Source organism: Schistosoma haematobium, chromosome 6, assembly GCF_000699445.3.
Source record: "Schistosoma haematobium chromosome 6, whole genome shotgun sequence".
NCBI lineage: Eukaryota > Metazoa > Platyhelminthes > Trematoda > Strigeidida > Schistosomatidae > Schistosoma > Schistosoma haematobium.
This window is the reverse complement of record NC_067201.1, coordinates 6767828-6789407: the sequence shown is the minus strand read 5'-3', so window position 1 is coordinate 6789407 and position 21580 is coordinate 6767828. Positions and strand designations below refer to the sequence as shown.

The window sequence follows — 21580 nt, the reverse complement described above, 5'->3', positions numbered from 1 at the left end:
TAACAAAAACATTAATTTTTTGTTTAGTAAGTAATCTTCCCTAAGATTTAGAATATTTTCCGAGGTCTAGCTCCTTTTTGTTATTTAGTAAAATTAGTTTTGGCAACCGGAAACCTGGATCGATATTGCTGGCTGAATTCGCCAATCCAAATTCCGGTTATAATTTCACTACCCAGCGTCTGCTATTCTAACTATAGCCTAGGGTCTTTAGCATGGAGCAACTATACGTTCTGAACGATAAAATTAACCTTGAGCTAATTTAATCTACGCTCCTATTGGTCACCTATCTACATGCCTTTCTCCATCTCCAGCTTTGAGTCCAAAGAGAAATCAGAAGTCAAGCTTTTATCATTACTGTATTTCAATCGACTAGTCCGGGCAGCCAGCACAGCAAGCATCTATCTCAAACACTAATTAGCTTATATACACTGATTATGAGGTATCACAAAAACCCCAAAAAGAAATCATACTATAAACACAATCATGGCATAAGTGGCAGACAGTGAAACAAACAGTATGTAATTCGTTAGGAATAATTAAAGAACGATAAAACGCATGATAATAGTTAAAATGTCCACTGAAAGCTTACAATAAGAAGAACATATAAATACAATAACATACTTGTCTCTTAATTATACCATTGAACTATAAACAATAATATTCCGAAAATCAGTTATAACCTCTTCAATACTCGTCGTGTTCTTGCCCTATATTAATTTTCCCAATATTTTATTATCAGGCTATTGACGTAAAGTTCTAAATCAAATATAATATTGATCGCTACCGTGTGACCAGTCAATGTGAATATCTTACTCCTATAGGAAACCAGTTAAATTCGAGTCTATTAGGACTATTAGCATTCCAGGTAAACTTTACCAATAATTACCAAACAGGATAAAACTTGGGTCCAGAATAGCCCGGAGACTATCTATAATGACTTAATATCAAGAATAATGTCGCACAGGAATTCAATGACACCATACAGGCTTACACATAAACTTCACCACATGTTATTAGTATATAATGTAATTTAATAGACCAGAAAAGGTTGGTTAAATTTCAGCTTTATGAGTGTTTATTTGTTAGTTAATTGTACAACTAGCACTTAAGAGTGCATAACCACAGTTTAGATTTTAAACACACTTGCCAGACCTTTTCCATTATTTCCATTTAATACGTCATGATGAACTTTTCGCTCGCGAAGGCGTATTCTTATTTACAAAGTCAATGTATCATTAAAATACATTATATTTAAAGAGGGTTATACAGCGGAATGACTTTAGTACGACCTCATGGTAAGTCAGATTTAAACAAATGAGTTGAGATCTGTTTGTTAAAATTCCCAAATGTAGTCAATTCACTAAATGATCGACCGACCATCACTCCATACTAGAAAGTAACAACTATCCAATGTTACTCAGTTTTTCAATCATTGTCTGGTTTAATTCAGTTCGTGATGAAGTAAACTACCTTCAAAGCGTAAAATCACCACAATAATGCTTTAATTTCTTCAAGATTTACAAGGATATTTTGTAAATACTTATGTACACAACGGTGGAAAAAATATTACAGCTCGATAACTATCTAGAAAGAATGTCTACAACTGAACTGACATTCACACACTTTCAAGTTACGTAATTAGAAATAAATACTGGAATTCTAGATCACGCAAACATGATCAATATTAAGGACTAATCTAACAATCATCCCTTGGAGTTTAATCATGTTAGGAGTGAGATAGTTATTAATAATGATTATATTTGTAACTGTGGATCACTGGACGTACCAAATCAGTAGACTAGATCAAACGTGTTTATTGAGAGATCAGAAGGTCAAACATTCGATTTCTAGTGCATTATTAATTAATCCAATATACTTGAACAACATAGGGATACTACCCCTAACTCAGGGTCTGAAAAGTTGGAAAAATGAAAATTCCGCAAATGCGATAAAAATGATCTTGGTGATCTAGTGATAGTATTCTGACACCACACAATGGGTTTTAAGGGTTGTTTAAACCTTAACGCTTCAGGCTGGGCTATGTCGTTTACTACCCTACATATGTATTGCATTCTGTATAAGCTAAATGGCTATGTAGAGCTGAAGGTCTCGTATGAGACTGGAGGTTTGCCATTGATGTCGTGGATGGTTCGGCACTACTTTGGCAAGTTTTACTGACTGTTCATGCACAAAATTGGTTTGCTGGTTAACCGATTTCATTCATACTGGTGGTTGCTTTTCAGTGTTCTCAAGGGCTATTGTCATTGAGACATTGTAAGGCATGTCACCAGTGCTAACATTAATGATTTCGACTGTCGTGCGAGCGGAATATGTCAACTTTGGCTTGTTCGTGCTGTGCATAATTGATTCACGCGGTCATTGATCGGAATAACTATACATGTGACGTGAATGTGTATATGAATGGTACACCAGAGTGCTTTTTACCTGTGTGGTTGCGCCACAGGATTGAGCTATACTATTCAGATTGTAGCGTTAAAGCCTATACGGTGTCTAGTTCTCCTGTTAAGCGGGATTGAGCTGTACTGTTTAGGTTCTCACGTGAACGTCTGGATGGTGTCTGGTTCTCCTGAAAACCAATCTAAAATTACCCTGACCGACAAGGGTATATTATATAACTTGAACAACATACATGTGTTCAAGTGTTTCAAATGGTTTCTGAATACTATACTATGGATTATTTTCAAATTACTCATAAATAAGTTTAAGTAGTTTCTCATCTATATCAATAAACATAATTGGTCTAAGTGAATAACAGTGAACTATTGAACAGAAATATAGTTTACATTATAAACATCCATTTATTTTGATTATTGGATGTGTGTTGTATGGAAAAACAAGAATATCATCTTGCATTATCTGAACATAAAATTTAGAATGTGCAAAATTTAAAATTCCGCTTTATTGTTAGTTAGGCTTTGTGATGATGATGATGATGACGATGTTATTTTGCACATGAAAAAGGTAAAGCAGATTTGATACGATTACCAGTTGATCTTGCTTCAAGGTGCCTAAAAGTAGGAAACAAATTTTGTTAATACAAATGAATACTCATTTGTTGAAATAAAACAAAACAAACACGTATAAGGTATGTGTAACTATCGTCTACCTAGATGGAGGATATTGGTTAATGTAGGAGTAAACTGTTAGGAAATTGGAAGTGGCAAAACTTATGATTGATATCTCTATGAGATCATAGTGTTAGACTAAGTTATGTTGGCAGGTGCAGACTACCTTGTTTTTAGCATGAGTGATTATCATAATCAATGGTTGGAGATGTTAGATAACATGAATCAAAATCTATTACAATTGAGCACACGCATTCACTCCTTGTCTTTCCGTAAATCTTCAGTTTCATAATAAACGTATGCTTTTTCATGACACGAATTCATTATGTATTCTGGAATCACGTTGTCTATGCCTAGTGTTTTGTACCATCATTGGTAACACTCTGAGATTTATATTGATAATCCGATCTCGTAAAAAGATATTGTAGAATAATGATACAAACAAACAAATGCTACGTTTAAGTGTAATACTAAAACTAACCAGGTAGTGATGTACTTCTTTAAGTATAGCGAGCCATAATCTTGAGTGATGAATATATAATGGGTTACTAATTCGCGGTGGAAAGAGTGAAGGACTTTTCATGTGAGATATTTACATATCAATATTTAAAATTTTCGGGTTAACAAACAAAAATAAGGATAGGTAACACATTCAATAACTTGTATGTTAGACGGAAATACAAGAGTCGCTAATACATTGGGATCTATGGTATAACAACTGACAATTATATACATAGTCAACTGAGTCACCTTCATGGTGTATAATAGTTTTACATTGAACCTTAGTGAAGCTTTGAAATTTGATTTCCAATTCATCAACGTAGCTGCCTTGAATAGAACAAGTCCCGAATGAATTAATTTCATGGGTCTAATTAATCAATTTAGACACATTTTCACATCATGAACCAATATGATAGCATTATTTTTTGTAATCCCAATAAGAACGAAGTAATCTGTTAAGCTGTAGCCGATTGATCTCAGTTGGGATATCATTGAAAGCCGATGAGTACTGAACAGCTGTTTTGTCCTGGTATAGGACTGCTCAATAGTGTCCATCTGCTACAGTGTCAAGGATGAAACCTACAATATTTGGGTCTCGCTGTGAACACATGATCATTAAAAATACTGAATTCATGTTCACTGGTACTATCTCAATTTTACTCAATATGATTATATCCCAATTCAGATCAGTCTGTGATTGAATACATTCTAATAATTAAATCAATCACTATAAAACCGAACCAAAGAAATGGATTTACCAATCGATAAAATATTGAAAAATGAAGGTATTTCTAAGCTTACATCTGTTTTCTAGTTAATACCATTTCTAACTTAGGCCAATTCCATTTTGGTGCATCCAGTCTTGATCCAAAATATTCACCTCTTGGTGTAAGTTTCTCAATTTTACATTATAAAAAAAGAAAAGAAAAATATGAATGAAATACAAGGAGGTACCATTTCGAACGGACACAATTTAGTATAATAATCCATAATCATTAGTTTTCTTATTGTTTACATTCACAACTAATTTTGATTAGTCTCTATTAGTAGATAATGGTTCACCAGTGTGCTTGGTACCTATGTGGTTGCGCCACAGGATTGAGCTGTATTATTCAGATTTTAGCGTTAAAGCCTATACGGTGTCTGGTTGTCCTGCTAAACGGGGTTGAGCTGTACTGTTTGGGTTTTCACGTGAAAGTCTGGATGATGTCTGGTTCTCCTGAAAACCGATGTAAAATTACCCTGGCCCACAAGGGTATATTATTATACAACTAATATTGGTAGATAAACCTTAATGTATTGGATTATTAGTGAATTGTATATTCTAGATAATGATTAGCAATGAGATATAAAATATAAACACTAGTATAGAGATAGTTCCAAATTATGAACAGCAAATAGGATTAAACAATTATTGTGGATTCTACTGTTAAATATGATTCAAATATATCATACATATGTATTTAAACTGTTTGTTATATTGAGAGCTTAGATTCTTAATATACCGCGTATAAATTGACCACTAGAACACTAGAACACTCTCAAGTCGCAAATGAGAAGACAGAAAACAAGTGAAAGTAATATTATTCCAAACAGTGTCAATTGTGGTACAAAACTGTCGGGTATTTATGGTTTTTAGTAAAAACGAAATCATCATTATAGTTATCCAATCCGCACACAGGGGGTTATTAGCACTTGTCTAATAGGGAAGCTACATGTAGGGATTCTGGAATATTCTTCCAAAAGATGATTGGATGGAATATCTTCGGCTCTTTCTGAGATTCTTACAGCTTCCTCGAGCTCACCCGTGGGCCGTCCTCACACTGTTGTTACATGCTTCTCATAAGTAATTATTATTTTTAAGAAGTTTTTTTCAGTTAATTTTAAATAAGTGAACTTTTAAAAAATAAAATTACCAAGATCATCAACTTAATAGCTATAGATGTACTAACTTGCAAATAGATTTGACCATTAAGATTTCGACGCCATTTCGGATACGCTGAATCACACATTTGAAAAGCACGCAGCGGTATATTCGAATATTGTGGTTTTGAAGATTTACATCTTTGTAACCAACTAAGTCGTAGTATTTGTTTAATTACATGATGATTACCGTACCGCCGAGCTATATCTAATGCAGTTTCACCAAAAATATCTTTCGTTTTTATATCAGCGCCTAGAAAATAAAATAAATTAAAATAAGTTTGCTTAACACTATAGATAAATTTTATTTCTATATTCCAAATCTAGAAGCGGCCAAACAAGAACATGGCATCAATCTATAAAGTAACTAAATTTTGGTCCAAACTATATTAAGCACGATCAATGGCTTGAGGTGTTGGGTGAAGATTTTAAATTGGTTACAATGACGCAGTTAAATTTCTTCTTTACCATTCTCTCGATCCAGAGCTCTAGTATTCCTTTATACATACCTTTGGATTCTGTCTTGTTATAGAATCAAATTCCCAATGCTCAGTCGTTCTTATTAAAATTTCTGTAACATTATTCCGATTCCTGCACTAATCTTCCTTTTAAATTTATCTTGTCGTGCAATATCAACATTTGTACCAGCCTCTACATTTATTATCCCTGACTGATTGACTATTATTCAGGATATATTGTTTTAACTAGTTTCTGTCTTAAATGTGATAGGTTATGTAAATGCATTAAGTTTCCGTAATGCACTCAATTTGTACTATTTCATCTTTAGGGTATCGGATTAATTTTTATTTAATTCATTATAAAAACAAATTCAAATGTCCTAAGAATGCACAGACCAGGATAAGGGCTGAGCAGTCAACTAAACTGCATAGGTTTCTTTTGAAGATGAAATCTTTTATTTCAAAAAGTGTAACATTAGAAAAAGAGCAAATAATGGGTTATCATACCACATTACAGCAGTAGTAGCGATGGATTGTGTAACCTATTTAAATTAACGGATAAGAAACCAATAATCTGATCTATTAAATCAAATGCTGTGAATACTACCAGTATTCTCAATGTAGCTTACAGGAAGACTCAGAACTCATGCTATATTTCATTATGAATAATTTTGACAGTTGTTTTGAGTTATTACTTCTGTTTATGCAATAATATATATACGTATTTGGGTAGAATAATTAAGCCAACTCCCAACCATTAATGTTCATCCATCAACATGTCACATACCGTTTGGCTGCGATCTGCAGTGTACGCATAAGTATGTGTAGTCTGTGCTGATCAAGTCTACCATTTGTTTTAAAGAGACATACCAAAATGTTGTCTGACCGCAAGCACAACCTTTTATCAATACTTCGGTTTTCTGAGTTATATTAATACCACTCGCATTACTAATAACTTCGTTTTCAAACGGAATGAGGTAGATCGAAACTAAAAATAACTTCCGCTAAACTTGTGGATAATTTTCGATGGCTCAAATCAACCAGTAAGAATTTATTTCAGTTCCTCGAGGAAAATTCATTGAACACTATTCTTACGAACTTTCTATAAACAAAGACATAATCTGAACAATCACATACATTTCAAAAGCTATTCAATACTTTTGTCAGTTTTACTAAAGAATGTATTTTCAGAACTATACTCAGATACCTTAGTTAATGAATAATTCATACACTTTTTCATCTAAAGTGTTCACAATAACAACAACACCCCTACTAGTGGATCGAACCCAGAACCATCAGATTAAATGATCAATACTCAACCTTTAGAATTTGTTAAAGTTTTTTTTCAAGAAATAAAGGTATATTATTTCACCAAAAATGTAAATTTTTAATGGAACATTTTGATTCAGCTAATCTAAAATTAAATATTACCACGATTAACAAGATCTGTAATTATTTCTCCTGATGAAAAATGAGCTGCAGCGATATGTAAAGGTGTCCTGCCAAATTTAGTTTTTGCATTGACATTTGCACCTAACAAAAGAAAAACGAAATTAGAGAGATCGATCAACAGCTCAGTTTCATAGCATATGATCAATTCGAATCACACCTCAACACGTTAATCGTTTTTCAAAATCCTCAACAAAACGCGAAAATAACTGGCTGAAAAATTTTTTAGATCAGGATGTTGTGCGTAGTTGAGGCTATAGCAATTCATCACTTCAAACCCGACGTCTGCGTACGGAAGAGTCAAGTTCAATCCTTTATTATTCATAGTCTTAGCACCTCTTTGAATTTTACAAATTACAACTGCTAATTATCACCTTCTCATTTAGACGCCCTTTACACTTTTGCACAACACCACAAAAGCCAAGTTAAGATCAATCTTATGGCAATAGAGGATGATTGATGTTTATCCTCTACTCTTACTGGATCATTTGATTCTATATGTTTCTGTAGCCATTTAGGTACATGTTCACACATCCTAATTTTGAGATTACGATTACTCCCTATGTATTTGTGGCCACACACACATTTAATTTGGTAAACCGAGTGAGATGTGACTCGGTCGTTTTCATGTCTTTTAGGTTTTCGATGAGACATGTACCTTGCTCTTTCCTTGATAATGACCTTTGCTGCGTAATACGTCTTGTTAATGACTGATTTAAGCCTTTGCTTCAATAAAAGGCTATTTGAATCATCTCTAAATGGTAAGGTGATGTAGACAGGCTTTCTTCCGCCAAGGCTATAGTAGGTCTCACTGTGCCATGAACTTTCCATTTATTTATTAATTTAAAGGGGTAGCCATTTCCCACTAGTGTTTTGTTCAACAACCTAACATCATCATCAATAGCGTCATTTGTGCAAATACGATAAAGCCTGTTAAATAGGCACCTTATCAAACTTCGTTTGTATTGCACAGGACAATATCTTAGTTATTATAGTTATTACCCTGTGCAATACAAACGGCGTTTGATAAGGTGCCTATTTAACAGTCTTGATCAAGAGTTGGTTAGCATTGTCGATGATTACTCATCTGCAATAACTACTGCTATAACACAAGTGTTTCCATACTCTCAACACATTTTTGTCGAGTACACCTCATTCGCAATGTCATAGAGTAAGTTATTCATTAATTGCTGTTTCCCAATGGCATTTTAGCTAATATTAACCGTAACTAAAGTTATATTTACAAAGTAAAATCCAACCTAATCTATTATAATTTATTTTCACATTACAAGCATGGTTGGCTAATTAATTGTAAGCATTATGTAAATCGACCCGTTATTTCAATTCGTAAATAAATAATACTGTTAACCGTCAGATTTTCAAGATTGTTAACCTAATTATCTTTAAAGAAAGAACAAATTTTTTTGAAAAATCTCCCGCGATTCAAAATAGCAATCCATTTTTCAGAGTATGATTCATCTTAGTAGTAAAATTGAAGGTGTATGACATAAAACTTAAATGACGTTTAACTTTAACGAGTAACCCCCGACGACGATAAGTGATTGTGACCAGTCAGATGGAAGAAAGTTAGGGGCGGCCAAACCAAAACGTGGCATCAGTCCACAAAGTCACTAACTTCTAGTCTGAGCCATGTTGACGGTAGATGCAGACTATTTGGTTGGGGTCCACGTGACTATCGTAACCAATGATAGAGACTCTTGGTGGCTCAGAATCGATCACGATGGCGTCGGTGTATACACTCTCTGTTTTCCATTAAACTAAGAGATTAAAATCGCTTCATATCTTTCTTTCTACGAACTAATTCTTTCTTCCTGTACTATATCCTCATATGCAATCTTTCTTTTGTATATTAACACCTCTGAATGAACTACTTTAATGGATTCGGTGTTCATCTTGTTGTGTTAATGAGGTATGGCAACTTGGACCGATGCATATATTTGCCTGGTCCTACGTTGTAGCTGACTGACTGACTTAACGAGTAACCACTTGTTACTGTCATGAGGGAGGAATTCGAAGGATTGATTATAATGAATGGATTTCATAAAGTTAAAATGAATAGATGAAGTGCTGATAAATGAACAAACACAATAATGTAGAAAATCCGTGTAAAGTTCGTAAGACGTGGCAACTGAAAATGATGCATTTTTGTGTATTTTGATACATCTAAATACTAAATGGTTTGAACTTTCTTTTTGGATATCTTGGTGAAATGAATCAAGATTCTAGATCTAAAATCCATCATCCGATTTTTTCTAATGACTTAGATTTATAAGGGTTTTCTGTAAGTTCACTTCTTTTTAACGACTCAAAACTGCAGAAAGAAGTTCAGAAATTGCAGCAAAAGGACAACTAAAAATACAGATAAGCCAACATTGAAATAGGATACGTATAACTTCAATTCTGCTGTAGTGGTAAATAAATCCCCAAAATAAATAGCTCTGTAAGTTTTCGACATTGGATGCTGACCAGATTAGTTTTAATGGACTCACCTAGCTGAAGGCGCTCGGTCATGCATCCGCAACAGATCACGTATGGGAACGCTGTGATCAACATCTACCACAATCGCTAGCCAGATTAGATCAGACAATTCCGATATATTGGTTATCGCCAAATACACTCTTCCGATCTCCTCGATTCTGTCTTTTGAGTTCTCTTGGTGGGTACGAGTTATATTAGGTGTTACTGGTAAAAACGTTGTCAAACACTGAATACCTGTACCATCCTCACTGCATAAGTCAGTTAGTTATTTGTAACTTTTGACTTTAAGGCAGTGAAAAATTATCTTCAGAGGTAAAAGTAAATGATCCGGCTGGAATCTCCCAACTTACGTCACTCATCAAGAAAGTAAAAGAGCTGAAGGATCATCAAGGATTAAACTTGGACTGAGCATATAAACTCAGTTTTTCTGTAAGACTGTGAAATAATTCTTCGACAAGTGATACAAATCATTTTACAGAAACTTTGAGGCAATTAATGCATCTACTTAAAGATTCCTAACCTTGAACAAATTATTGTTCCATGTAACCTCGGTTTCCATTTACCGTCGAGATGTTTTCATTTTGTCTTGATAATCTTGTCCTTTTGTTGTATCCTTTCATATTACTGACAGCCCAAGCCAATTACTAGATACTCTGTAAAGTCCTTTTAAATTTTTTCACCAACCTAGCAATACAATTTAATCGAAGTATGTGACAGGGTTACTTGAGGATTAAAAAAACTATTCAGCTTAAACCACTTTCAATTCATACTTGTCGTTTCATACGATTATTCCTTCCCAACAAATAGAATGAAACGACGATATTTACGGAAAATACTATTTTTCCCAACGAAAAGTAGGGACACATAAATTTATTACTGTCTAACACTTACCTTATAAAACGAGTGTAGAGAAGTGGTATAGTAAATTGCAATACCTGTGACATATACAGTAGATATCAACATATTTTATAGAATCCAAACAGATGGTAGCACGAATATACGTTACAAAAATGACTTAAGTTTACAAAGTGGTTAGTTGCGTGTGGTTAGAAAAAGTAATGAAACTGACTTTGCAATCCACTATATGTAATAAGTCGCAACACATTGTAAACAAATTTGGGGAAATAGGTAGGTATTTAAAACAGGCAGTGAATTAGAGATATTTCTCTTGAAAAAACGTGACACTACCAAATTTAATAAGTCTGTCAAATGCATATTTTATGGGTAGTATTTTTCGACTCTGCGCAGATACATTTGGTAACAGATAAAAAGATAAACGCTGCTCCTGCAAGTGTGGATGACTGACACCTTAAGGTCTAACAAATACATCTATTGGAACTATGGATCATGTCAGGTAAACATATTCAGAACAAAACACCTACCTAAACATATTAGTGTGTTGCAAACGTTTGCCAAACCCATTCCAGAAGCAAACAGGAGAGCAGTATTCAGACGAGATGCAATGTAGTCATGCTGATATTTTGTTGCCATACTGATGAAAGGTCCAGATGGATAAGGGAAGAATCTCGATAAGCTATTTTGTATAATCTAAAAATATTATTTGAAGTCACTTACGAGATTCATATCACTCGTTATTATAGACTTGAATAAGGCCTCCAGTGATTTTGATGTTGTAACATGCAAAGTGGACCCATTGACGATATTTGACTCCATCAAAGAGGAAGAATCAATCAGATCACCTTAATTTTATAGAGACATTTTATTTTTACAGTGATTAGAATGGTACCTCTATCAATAAAACTAACGTGCATGAGATCATTAGATATGCCAAAACAAAGTTCAGCTTCTTTGATAACATCTTTGACTACTGATGCAGGGGATATTCCTTCCACACAATAACAGAGCTCTAAAGACGATGAAATGAAAACTCTAAACTCATTTCGCGCGGTCGTGCGTCTCGGAGTCATAGTGATCAGTCTTCAATCTTCAGTATTAAGGATAGTAGGTTGGTGAACCTGTGTTAATCCTGACAGATTGCTTTCCAATGAAGGTCCGGCTCCTCCTTGAAAATATTCACTGGTGGGGCTTATATCACTTGTTCGAATAAGGGGTTCCAGTCATGGACTACTCGATGAGAAAAAAAGGGACACCACTTTAAGTTTATTAGATCGCGGTTTGTGAACCTTCTTACTATGACCTCGGAGATTATTAGTCCTGAAGGGAGCAGAAAGATAAGACATATTAACGCTGAAATCATAATTAAAAATATGAGATACCAGTATAAATTCACTTCGCGCCTACGATACGACAAGGGGAAAAGGTGTAGGCGTTTTAAGGGCTCATCGTAAGTAAGTTTAGAAAGACCATTCACTAATTTTGTTCTCACGCGCTGAAGACGCTCTAGTGAGTTGGTATCCTTGGGCCAGCTGCTTGAGTACAGTACTCTAAGTGTGGTCTTACACGGGTGGGGTATAGAATTCGAAACATTTCCTCGTCAAAGCATTTGAATGCTCGGCGACGTGATCATAAAGCACGAAAACCTTTGAAAGCAGCTGAGTTGCAATGCGTAGTAGTTTTCAAGTCATGGCTTATTATTACTCCTAAGTCTTTATGTTCTTGAACGCGTGGAAGAGATCAACCATCAATAGTATAATGGTAACTATTACCATGTCTGATGTACATGAACACACTCTACCCATAATTAACTTCTAAGCCGAAACTTCGGCCCCATCTAACTAATTCACCTAAATCAGCTCGAAGGTCAAAATCATCAGCCTCACTTCTTACTGTTCACCAAATTTTGACATCGTCCGCAAAAACAATAATGTCGACGACTTAATAATAATCACTTATTCTCAACTAACAGTTTGTTACATGAAACATGCCAGTTTACAGGCAAGATAAAGTTGTTACAAATGATACAATTTTCACTGTAGTAAATTACTAAACTGGGTTGGTACTTTATAAGATATGAATTTAGATGGTTTTAATCAGTATCACAGCGGTAATTAATTAACGTAGAGAAGGAAAAGTTGAGGGCCTGAGATGGTGCCTTGGAGTACGTCACTCTCGACCGGCTTCCATCCGGATAGAGTCCCACTGACCCTCATTCTCTGTCTGTGGTCACATAAAAAGTTTTCTATCCATTCTTGTACAGCAACTGTTAATTCGAAGGTCGAGAGCTTCCGTTCATCGATACTTTAGAAATGTTGATAATACCATTATCTTTGATTTAAAGTCAAAGATCAGTCCATATTTTCCCGGTGCATTGCCTGCATGTATTGAATTTCAGTTGCATCTCTAACTGTAAAGTAACGGAAGGAACAGAGATATGGACGCGGAGAATAAGAATTTCGACCGGCGTTCGAGTTAGTTCGTTAGGCTTGATACTGTGTACACGGTTGAGAGGTGTGCTGCACAACAATTTGCTTAACCGTGATAAAATTTGGTGACTCTGCAAAAACATAGACTGTAGCCAATGAGGATTGTTCGGCAAAATTGTTGATTACATATGTCCAAATAACAACACTAACGATGAATATCATCCATACTTCTGTGAAATATTCACACTAACTCTGAGCTCCAATAACGAGCTGAAAACCGGTACACAATATTATCCACAACTAAATCCAAATTATGGGGAAGCTGGGGTCAGAAATGACAAGATCAATGGTCCCAACACTTTGGTTCTTCTGACAATATAAGTCCTGTAAGTAGATAAAAGATTTTGGGTAACGTAGGGAAACTTGGTTGATATACAACCGAAGGTGGAATAATAGACGAGTGGGATCCCCGATGTCATACAATTTTCTTTCATGCAGCCAACTTGCAAACAAAAACATTAACAATTAACATTCATTTATTGCGTTCGTGATAGATAACTATGGACGGAATACCAAGAATACGGAACTCGATGAAATATCTGCTGACACAATTTATGGAGTAACAAGAATGAGCAACTTTGGACCACATAGTATCAGGTTTAACAAGTACGTAGCTATCAAATTAGTTGCCATCATATGAAGTCAGCTACAACGTAGGACCAGGCACATATGTGCATCGGTCCAGGTTGCCATACCGCATCAGCACAACAAGATGAACACCGGATTCATAGCAGTGGTTATGTCAAAGGTGGTAATATATAAGAGAAAGATTGCATATAGAGATATAGTACAAGAAGAAAGAATTAGTTTGTAGAAAGAAAGGTATGAAGCGATTTTAATCTCTTAGTTTAAGGGAAGACAGAGAGTGTATACACCGACGCCATTGTGATCAATTCTGAGCCATGTCACCAAGAGTCTCCAACCATTGGTTACGATAGTCACGCGGATCCCAACCAACTAGTCCGCATCTACCGCCAAATGGCTCAGACTAGAAGTTAGTGATTTCAAGCACTGATGCCACGGTTTGGTTTGGCTGCCCCTAACTTCCATACGTTTGCATCACTAGTCGGCATTGCGCGTCATGGTAACCGGTGTTCGGGAATACGTAACACGTGTCTCAACTATCTCAATCGATGAATATTTACAACCTCATCAACTGATTTACCATCATTCCCTAATACCCTGCGTCTAACCTGTGTCACTATTACTTACCCGGTGATCCCAATAGATGCCAGCAATATTTCTAAGGCATCTGTGGTCAAATACTAGTAGCTTACGGGTGTCTTCTACTCTTAATGGCCATGTTTCGCTGCCGTAAAGTAAAACAGAAAGGACTGCCGCGCAGTATAATCGTCCTTTTATTGATAGACGGATATCTCGCCTTCGCTACAGGTGACGTAAGTTGGCAAAAGCCAAACGAGCTTTTCGATTTCGTCAGACACCAACCTATTAGGGCTGATCAGACTTCCAAGATTAGTGAAGTTGTCAACGCGTTCGACTACTTCACTCCCTATCCTTAGTTCAGGTGTTAACGCAGACCAGTCCTGAAGCAACAACTTGCATTTAGAGGGAGAGAAGCGCATTCCAAACATTCTGGCATTGTTGCTCAGTGCTACCAAAAGACTCTGCATTTTGTCAGCGTCTTCACCAAACAGGACTATGTCATCTGCGTATTCTAAGTCGATAAGTGGACCTCCTGGATGGAGATCAATACCCGAGAACTCAGTCGACGAGAATGTTATTTCCATCAATAGGTCTATGATGAAGTTAAACAAAAATGGAGAAAGTGGACAGCCTTGACGGACACCACTTGAGGTAGCAAAAGTAGATGACAGTTCGCCATAAGCTCTGACTCGACTAGTAGTGTTCGAGTAAAGAGCCTTTACAAGGTTTATGTACTTCTGAGGTACGTCTTTCAATGACAGACACTGCCACAGAATCTCGCGGTCTACGGAGTCAAATGCTGCTTTCAAGTCAAGAAAGACCACCATTGTCGGACGTCGATAAGTATGCCTGTGTTCTAAAACCTGACGAATGGTGAATATGTGGTCGATGCAGCCACGACCAGGTCTGAAGCCAGCTTGATTCTCTCGTGTTTGCAGTTCACGAGTCTTAGTTAAGCGTCTGATAATTATCGAGGCTAGTATGCGTGTTTCGGAGGCACAGCACACATCAATGGAAAGAGACTCTAGGGTTTTAGCCAAGGAAGCCTGCTGACCGATTTGACATAGGGTGCGTACGTTGAAGGCTCCAATGTGTAGTTTGGAGCGAGGTTTCAGTAGACCTGGGACAGAGTTTTGAGCACTAGAATCGTTGGCTATGGTGACACTTGAGGAGGAAGCCGAAAGAGGGAGTTAAGGGTTGAAAGTCGATGTAGGAGGAATAATAGGAATTGAAGAGGAAGGTTGGTTATGAATACAGTGGTCTCGAGTGCTGTTAAAGGTATGACGGCGGTTATTACTTCCCGGTTGCCCACACCGAGGAAGGGTTCTTCTGGAGGGACCTGAAAAGGAAATTGGATTAGAGGCGGTCTCAGCAACCTGAGAGCGTGACCGCAGTGCCCAAGAGACAACTGCTTGAGGCCGGTCGCGCACGGCCTTTTCGTGTTAGGTTTTTGACGTGTTAGCTCCGTTCTTCAAAGGGCCTTATCGCCGGAGACGGAAATCCGTGAGGTAAGGTAAGGTGTGACATTTTTAGGGTCGACCTTTTCTAACCCCACCCCTCCTTGTGAGAAGGCAGCATCGCTGTCATGCTGATTGTCCGAGGAAACACCTTACTGCCGTCACACCTCTGTACAGTCAGCAGTACGACTTCGCCTTCGGACCTTGGGTTTGTTGCTTTTAGTCATACCGCCCTTCAACCGACCTGTCTGACATGGTAGGACCTTGAGGAACGGTTGTTCCAGCCAGTATAGCTCGGTTGCTTCACCACGATAGGCAAGCCCGACCACCACGTCAAGGTAGCAACAACGGTCGGGCGTCAAGGTAGCAACAACGGTCGGGTTGCCATCATATGTGACACACGCACCCGTTTAGATGTAGGTAGTGAATCACAAAGGAAAGTCAGGTTGCGATAGGTTTATGGTGGTGTTTATCGAATTAAATGGTGGGTGATATCTGCAAATGGTGAATATACTTTGTAGAGTGAATATGGTTATCGTTAATAGAGTCAAGTAATGTGTAGGATTATGATCTAGGTTGGTATTAAGTGCGTTTGTTTTTACTACTGGAATAATAAAAATAATCTCAATATTTCACGTGATCTGACTACCTAATCTATAAGACTTTAAGTGGAAGTTATATCATTGTCTATTTTGACTCGTCCTGCCGTGACGGTCAAAAGTATTATGTCTAGCACTTCCGAAGGACACATTTGGGATGGGAATAGAATAATATATTTAATACCTAGAGGAATGAGTTTCATAGTGTGTGCATGAACGAGCCATGCCACACTGAACAAATGTTCTTGTGTTGGCCATTTTTGATGAAGATCTGGATTATCGTATGTTTGGCTTTAAAGGATCGTGTGGTTGAGAACCAATACCACTATATATACACCATCAAGAGCATCGAAATACTGAAACTTTTCTCAATAATATAGTTTTCACATTTCATTTGGATCCGGTGCATATGATATTCTTAATTACGATGAAGGAACCACTCAGTCTTTGGAAAGGCGAATCAAATCGCTATCACTGGTATAGTTAAACTCGTCTGGAATTATTTCAAATGTACTCTTGACGTTAATATCACAACTTAGACTTCGTTTCAGTTTGGTAAGCTACAGAATATCTGGTGTTCCTGTTTTATTTACGCTCCATATTTCTTAAACATACTTTACCGTTACTTCTGCACTCTAATCTTAAACAGTAGCCATTAGTGGTTTATCTGTTTGCGCACTACAAACGATGCATAAAAAGAAGATTCTGTGGGTAATAATTCACCTAATTTTCAGGGACTATGGATATTGTTACGGAAATGATTTCCTCATTTATAACGTTCATTCTTTAACGCATCTTGCTAATGACATAAGTCTTCATGGAGCTTCGGATTTTGTATTCTGCCTTTCCACTGCAGTCCTATTTGATGCATATTATAAAACCAACTTATAGCGATTACGCTGTAGCTAAACAGGCAGCTCAGCGTTATGCAAAAGATGTCATTTTGTGGTAGGTTTTAAGCTAGTGATTCCTCGGCTATTACCAACACGTCGGCTTATATGATTACAAGAACCAAATAATTTAGTTCAGGAGTAACAGGTTCACTTCATTTAAATCGTATAATGTTGTAACGGTTCACTTTAAACCTATACTGATCACCTATACAGGGCGTAACAAACAAGTTAAATTTGAGACTTTCACTGACGCTGTAGATTGTTTCAAAGAACAATTCCGTGCTATTTGTATAGGTGCTCTGTAGTGAGCCATGAACATATATGTGTTCCCACTTGTGATGTATGCACTAAAAATTCTCTGGACTGTACTAACAACGTAGTATTGCTTACATTACCATACTCATTTTTGTGGGTAACCATTTGTCTTGCTTACACAAATGTTAGTACTTCAAACTGGTTTCTGACTTTCAAATATCATGTAGTTAACAGTTTATAGTCATCAGTGTACTAAGAAATGAGATGCTTATTGCAGTAAGCAAGTGGCTTATCAGCGAAAAACGATCATGTATCGCTCTGAGTTTGTTAATGTGGACCTGAAGAACAGTGCTCAATCCACTAACAGCCGGTTGATCATCATGTACTGTGCTGAGCTAAATACACAGATGTTTATCTCATGCGAAAGATGTAAAGACAACACAAACTTACTGGTTTCGTTCGGCTAGTCGGCTAGCTTCCATGACAACACTTTGTCTGATGAGGGCACACTATCACTGAGCTCAGAAAAGTCCAGAGGTTTAGCATATTGATCTTATTAAACTTTCCTGGAGATGCGTTGAAATGGACACTAGGCTGCCCGTATAATTCGGCTGACAAGGATATATGTAAAAAGCTGGCTTTAAACAGTTGCGTTCAGTATCCGAAGTTCAGGTTTTTAACCCTCATGTATCACAGATCTCAAAGGAGGTATGTTAAATTTATGGACGTAAATAAACAAGTGCTACGTAAGTCGAAACGTTGCAGTCAACCCCGTATCAATACATGTTGTCAATAAGTTTTCAGCTTAGCAGGTGAATTTTACGATTTAGGTTTGTTATAGTCACGCAAAACAACTTGCAGTTCTACAGACCATTTCATCAGCAATATCGAACTTTTGCAATAAAAATTATTCACCTATTGTCATTATCTAATTCCGATAGTTCACAGATTTGATATCGAAATTATCAAGTTTGAATCTTCTCCTGTCAAAAATAGATGCACCGCAGAGTGTTAAGTAGCTAGCTGCCTCCGGTTTTATGACATTTGACAAATTGTAGCTCGTGGAAGAGCTTAAGATATCACTCGTCCATCACGTCACCACGGCCATCTGAAGTCTGGAGTGATAAAACTTTCGGTGGATTTACGAAATTGTCCCTCATGGATTCTTCATCACATGACAGGAGAAGATTCAAACTTGATAATTTCGATATCAAATCTGTGAACTATCGGAATTAGATAATGACAATAGGTGAATAATTTTTATTGCAAAAGTTCGATATTGCTGATGAAATGGTCTGTAGAACTGCAAGTTGTTTTGCGTGACTATAACAAACCTAAATCGTAAAATTCACCTGCTAAGCTGAAAACTTATTGACAACATGTATTGATACGGGGTTGACTGCAACGTTTCGACTTACGTAGCACTTGTTTATTTACGTCCATAAATTTAACATACCTCCTTTGAGATCTGTGATACATGAGGGTTAAAAAACCTGAACTTCGGATACTGAACGCAACTGTTTAAAGCCAGCTTTTTACATATATCCTTGTCAGCCGAATTATACGGGCAGCCTAGTGTCCATTTCAACGCATCTCCAGGAAAGTTTAATAAGATCAATATGCTAAACCTCTGGACTTTTCTGAGCTCAGTGATAGTGTGCCCTCATCAGACAAAGTGTTGTCATGGAAGCTAGCCGACTAGCCGAACGAAACCAGTAAGTTTGTGTTGTCTTTACATCTTTCGCATGAGATAAACATCTGTGTATTTAGCTCAGCACAGTACATGATGATCTACCGGCTGTTAGTGGATTGAGCACTGTTCTTCAGGTCCACATTAACAAACTCAGAGCGATACATGATCGTTTTTCGCTGATAAGCCACTTGCTTACTGCAATAAGCATCTCATTTCTTAGTACACTGATGACTATAAACTGTTAACTACATGATATTTGAAAGTCAGAAACCAGTTTGAAGTACTAACATTTGTGTAAGCAAGACAAATGGTTACCCACAAAAATGAGTATGGTAATGTAAGCAATACTACGTTGTTAGTACAGTCCAGAGAATTTTTAGTGCATACATCACAAGTGGGAACACATATATGTTCATGGCTCACTACAGAGCACCTATACAAATAGCACGGAATTGTTCTTTGAAACAATCTACAGCGTCAGTGAAAGTCTCAAATTTAACTTGTTTGTTACGCCCTGTATAGGTGATCAGTATAGGTTTAAAGTGAACCGTTACAACATTATACGATTTAAATGAAGTGAACCTGTTACTCCTGAACTAAATTATTTGGTTCTTGTAATCATATAAGCCGACGTGTTGGTAATAGCCGAGGAATCACTAGCTTAAAACCTACCACAAAATGACATCTTTTTGCATAACGCTGAGCTGCCTGTTTAGCTACAGCGTAATCGCTATAAGTTGGTTTTATAATATGCATCAAATAGGACTGCAGTGGAAAGGCAGAATACAAAATCCGAAGCTCCATGAAGACTTATGTCATTAGCAAGATGCGTTAAAGAATGAACGTTATAAATGAGGAAATCATTTCCGTAACAATATCCATAGTCCCTGAAAATTAGGTGAATTATTACCCACAGAATCTTCTTTTATGCATCGTTTGTAGTGCGCAAACAGATAAACCACTAATGGCTACTGTTTAAGATTAGAGTGCAGAAGTAACGGTAAAGTATGTTTAAGAAATATGGAGCGTAAATAAAACAGGAACACCAGATATTCTGTAGCTTACCAAACTGAAACGAAGTCTAAGTTGTGATATTAACGTCAAGAGTACATTTGAAATAATTCCAGACGAGTTTAACTATACCAGTGATAGCGATTTGATTCGCCTTTCCAAAGACTGAGTGGTTCCTTCATCGTAATTAAGAATATCATATGCACCGGATCCAAATGAAATGTGAAAACTATATTATTGAGAAAAGTTTCAGTATTTCGATGCTCTTGATGGTGTATATATAGTGGTATTGGTTCTCAACCACACGATCCTTTAAAGCCAAACATACGATAATCCAGATCTTCATCAAAAATGGCCAACACAAGAACATTTGTTCAGTGTGGCATGGCTCGTTCATGCACACACTATGAAACTCATTCCTCTAGGTATTAAATATATTATTCTATTCCCATCCCAAATGTGTCCTTCGGAAGTGCTAGACATAATACTTTTGACCGTCACGGCAGGACGAGTCAAAATAGACAATGATATAACTTCCACTTAAAGTCTTATAGATTAGGTAGTCAGATCACGTGAAATATTGAGATTATTTTTATTATTCCAGTAGTAAAAACAAACGCACTTAATACCAACCTAGATCATAATCCTACACATTACTTGACTCTATTAACGATAACCATATTCACTCTACAAAGTATATTCACCATTTGCAGATATCACCCACCATTTAATTCGATAAACACCACCATAAACCTATCGCAACCTGACTTTCCTTTGTGATTCACTACCTACATCTAAACGGGTGCGTGTGTCACATATGATGGCAACCCGACCGTTGTTGCTACCTTGACGCCCGACCGTTGTTGCTACCTTGACGTGGTGGTCGGGCTTGCCTATCGTGGTGAAGCAACCGAGCTATACTGGCTGGAACAACCGTTCCTCAAGGTCCTACCATGTCAGACAGGTCGGTTGAAGGGCGGTATGACTAAAAGCAACAAACCCAAGGTCCGAAGGCGAAGTCGTACTGCTGACTGTACAGAGGTGTGACGGCAGTAAGGTGTTTCCTCGGACAATCAGCATGACAGCGATGCTGCCTTCTCACAAGGAGGGGTGGGGTTAGAAAAGGTCGACCCTAAAAATGTCACACCTTACCTTACCTCACGGATTTCCGTCTCCGGCGATAAGGCCCTTTGAAGAACGGAGCTAACACGTCAAAAACCTAACACGAAAAGGCCGTGCGCGACCGGC

General features: G+C 37.0%; 1 protein-coding gene across 2 annotated transcripts; it reads right to left on the bottom strand.

Moving 5' to 3' along the window:
• Positions 1–2573: 2573 nt before the first annotated feature.
• On the bottom strand, positions 2574–14092 carry MS3_00008415 (uncharacterized protein). Of its 2 annotated transcripts, XM_051216759.1 has the most exons (7): positions 11664–14092; positions 11492–11616; positions 11299–11464; positions 7400–7501; positions 5540–5763; positions 4389–4483; positions 2574–3029 (listed from the first exon to the last, which is right to left on the bottom strand). In XM_051216759.1, exons 1-7 carry the CDS (start codon positions 11842–11844, stop codon positions 2963–2965), a joined length of 960 nt encoding a protein of 319 aa, XP_051065367.1. In that variant the 5' UTR covers positions 11845–14092; the 3' UTR covers positions 2574–2962. The 2 variants fall into 2 exon arrangements, with proteins under 2 accessions (XP_051065367.1, XP_051065368.1); XM_051216760.1 differs by having other exon boundaries at positions 4389–5763; positions 11299–11450; positions 11664–11847.
• Positions 14093–21580: the final 7488 nt, after the last annotated feature.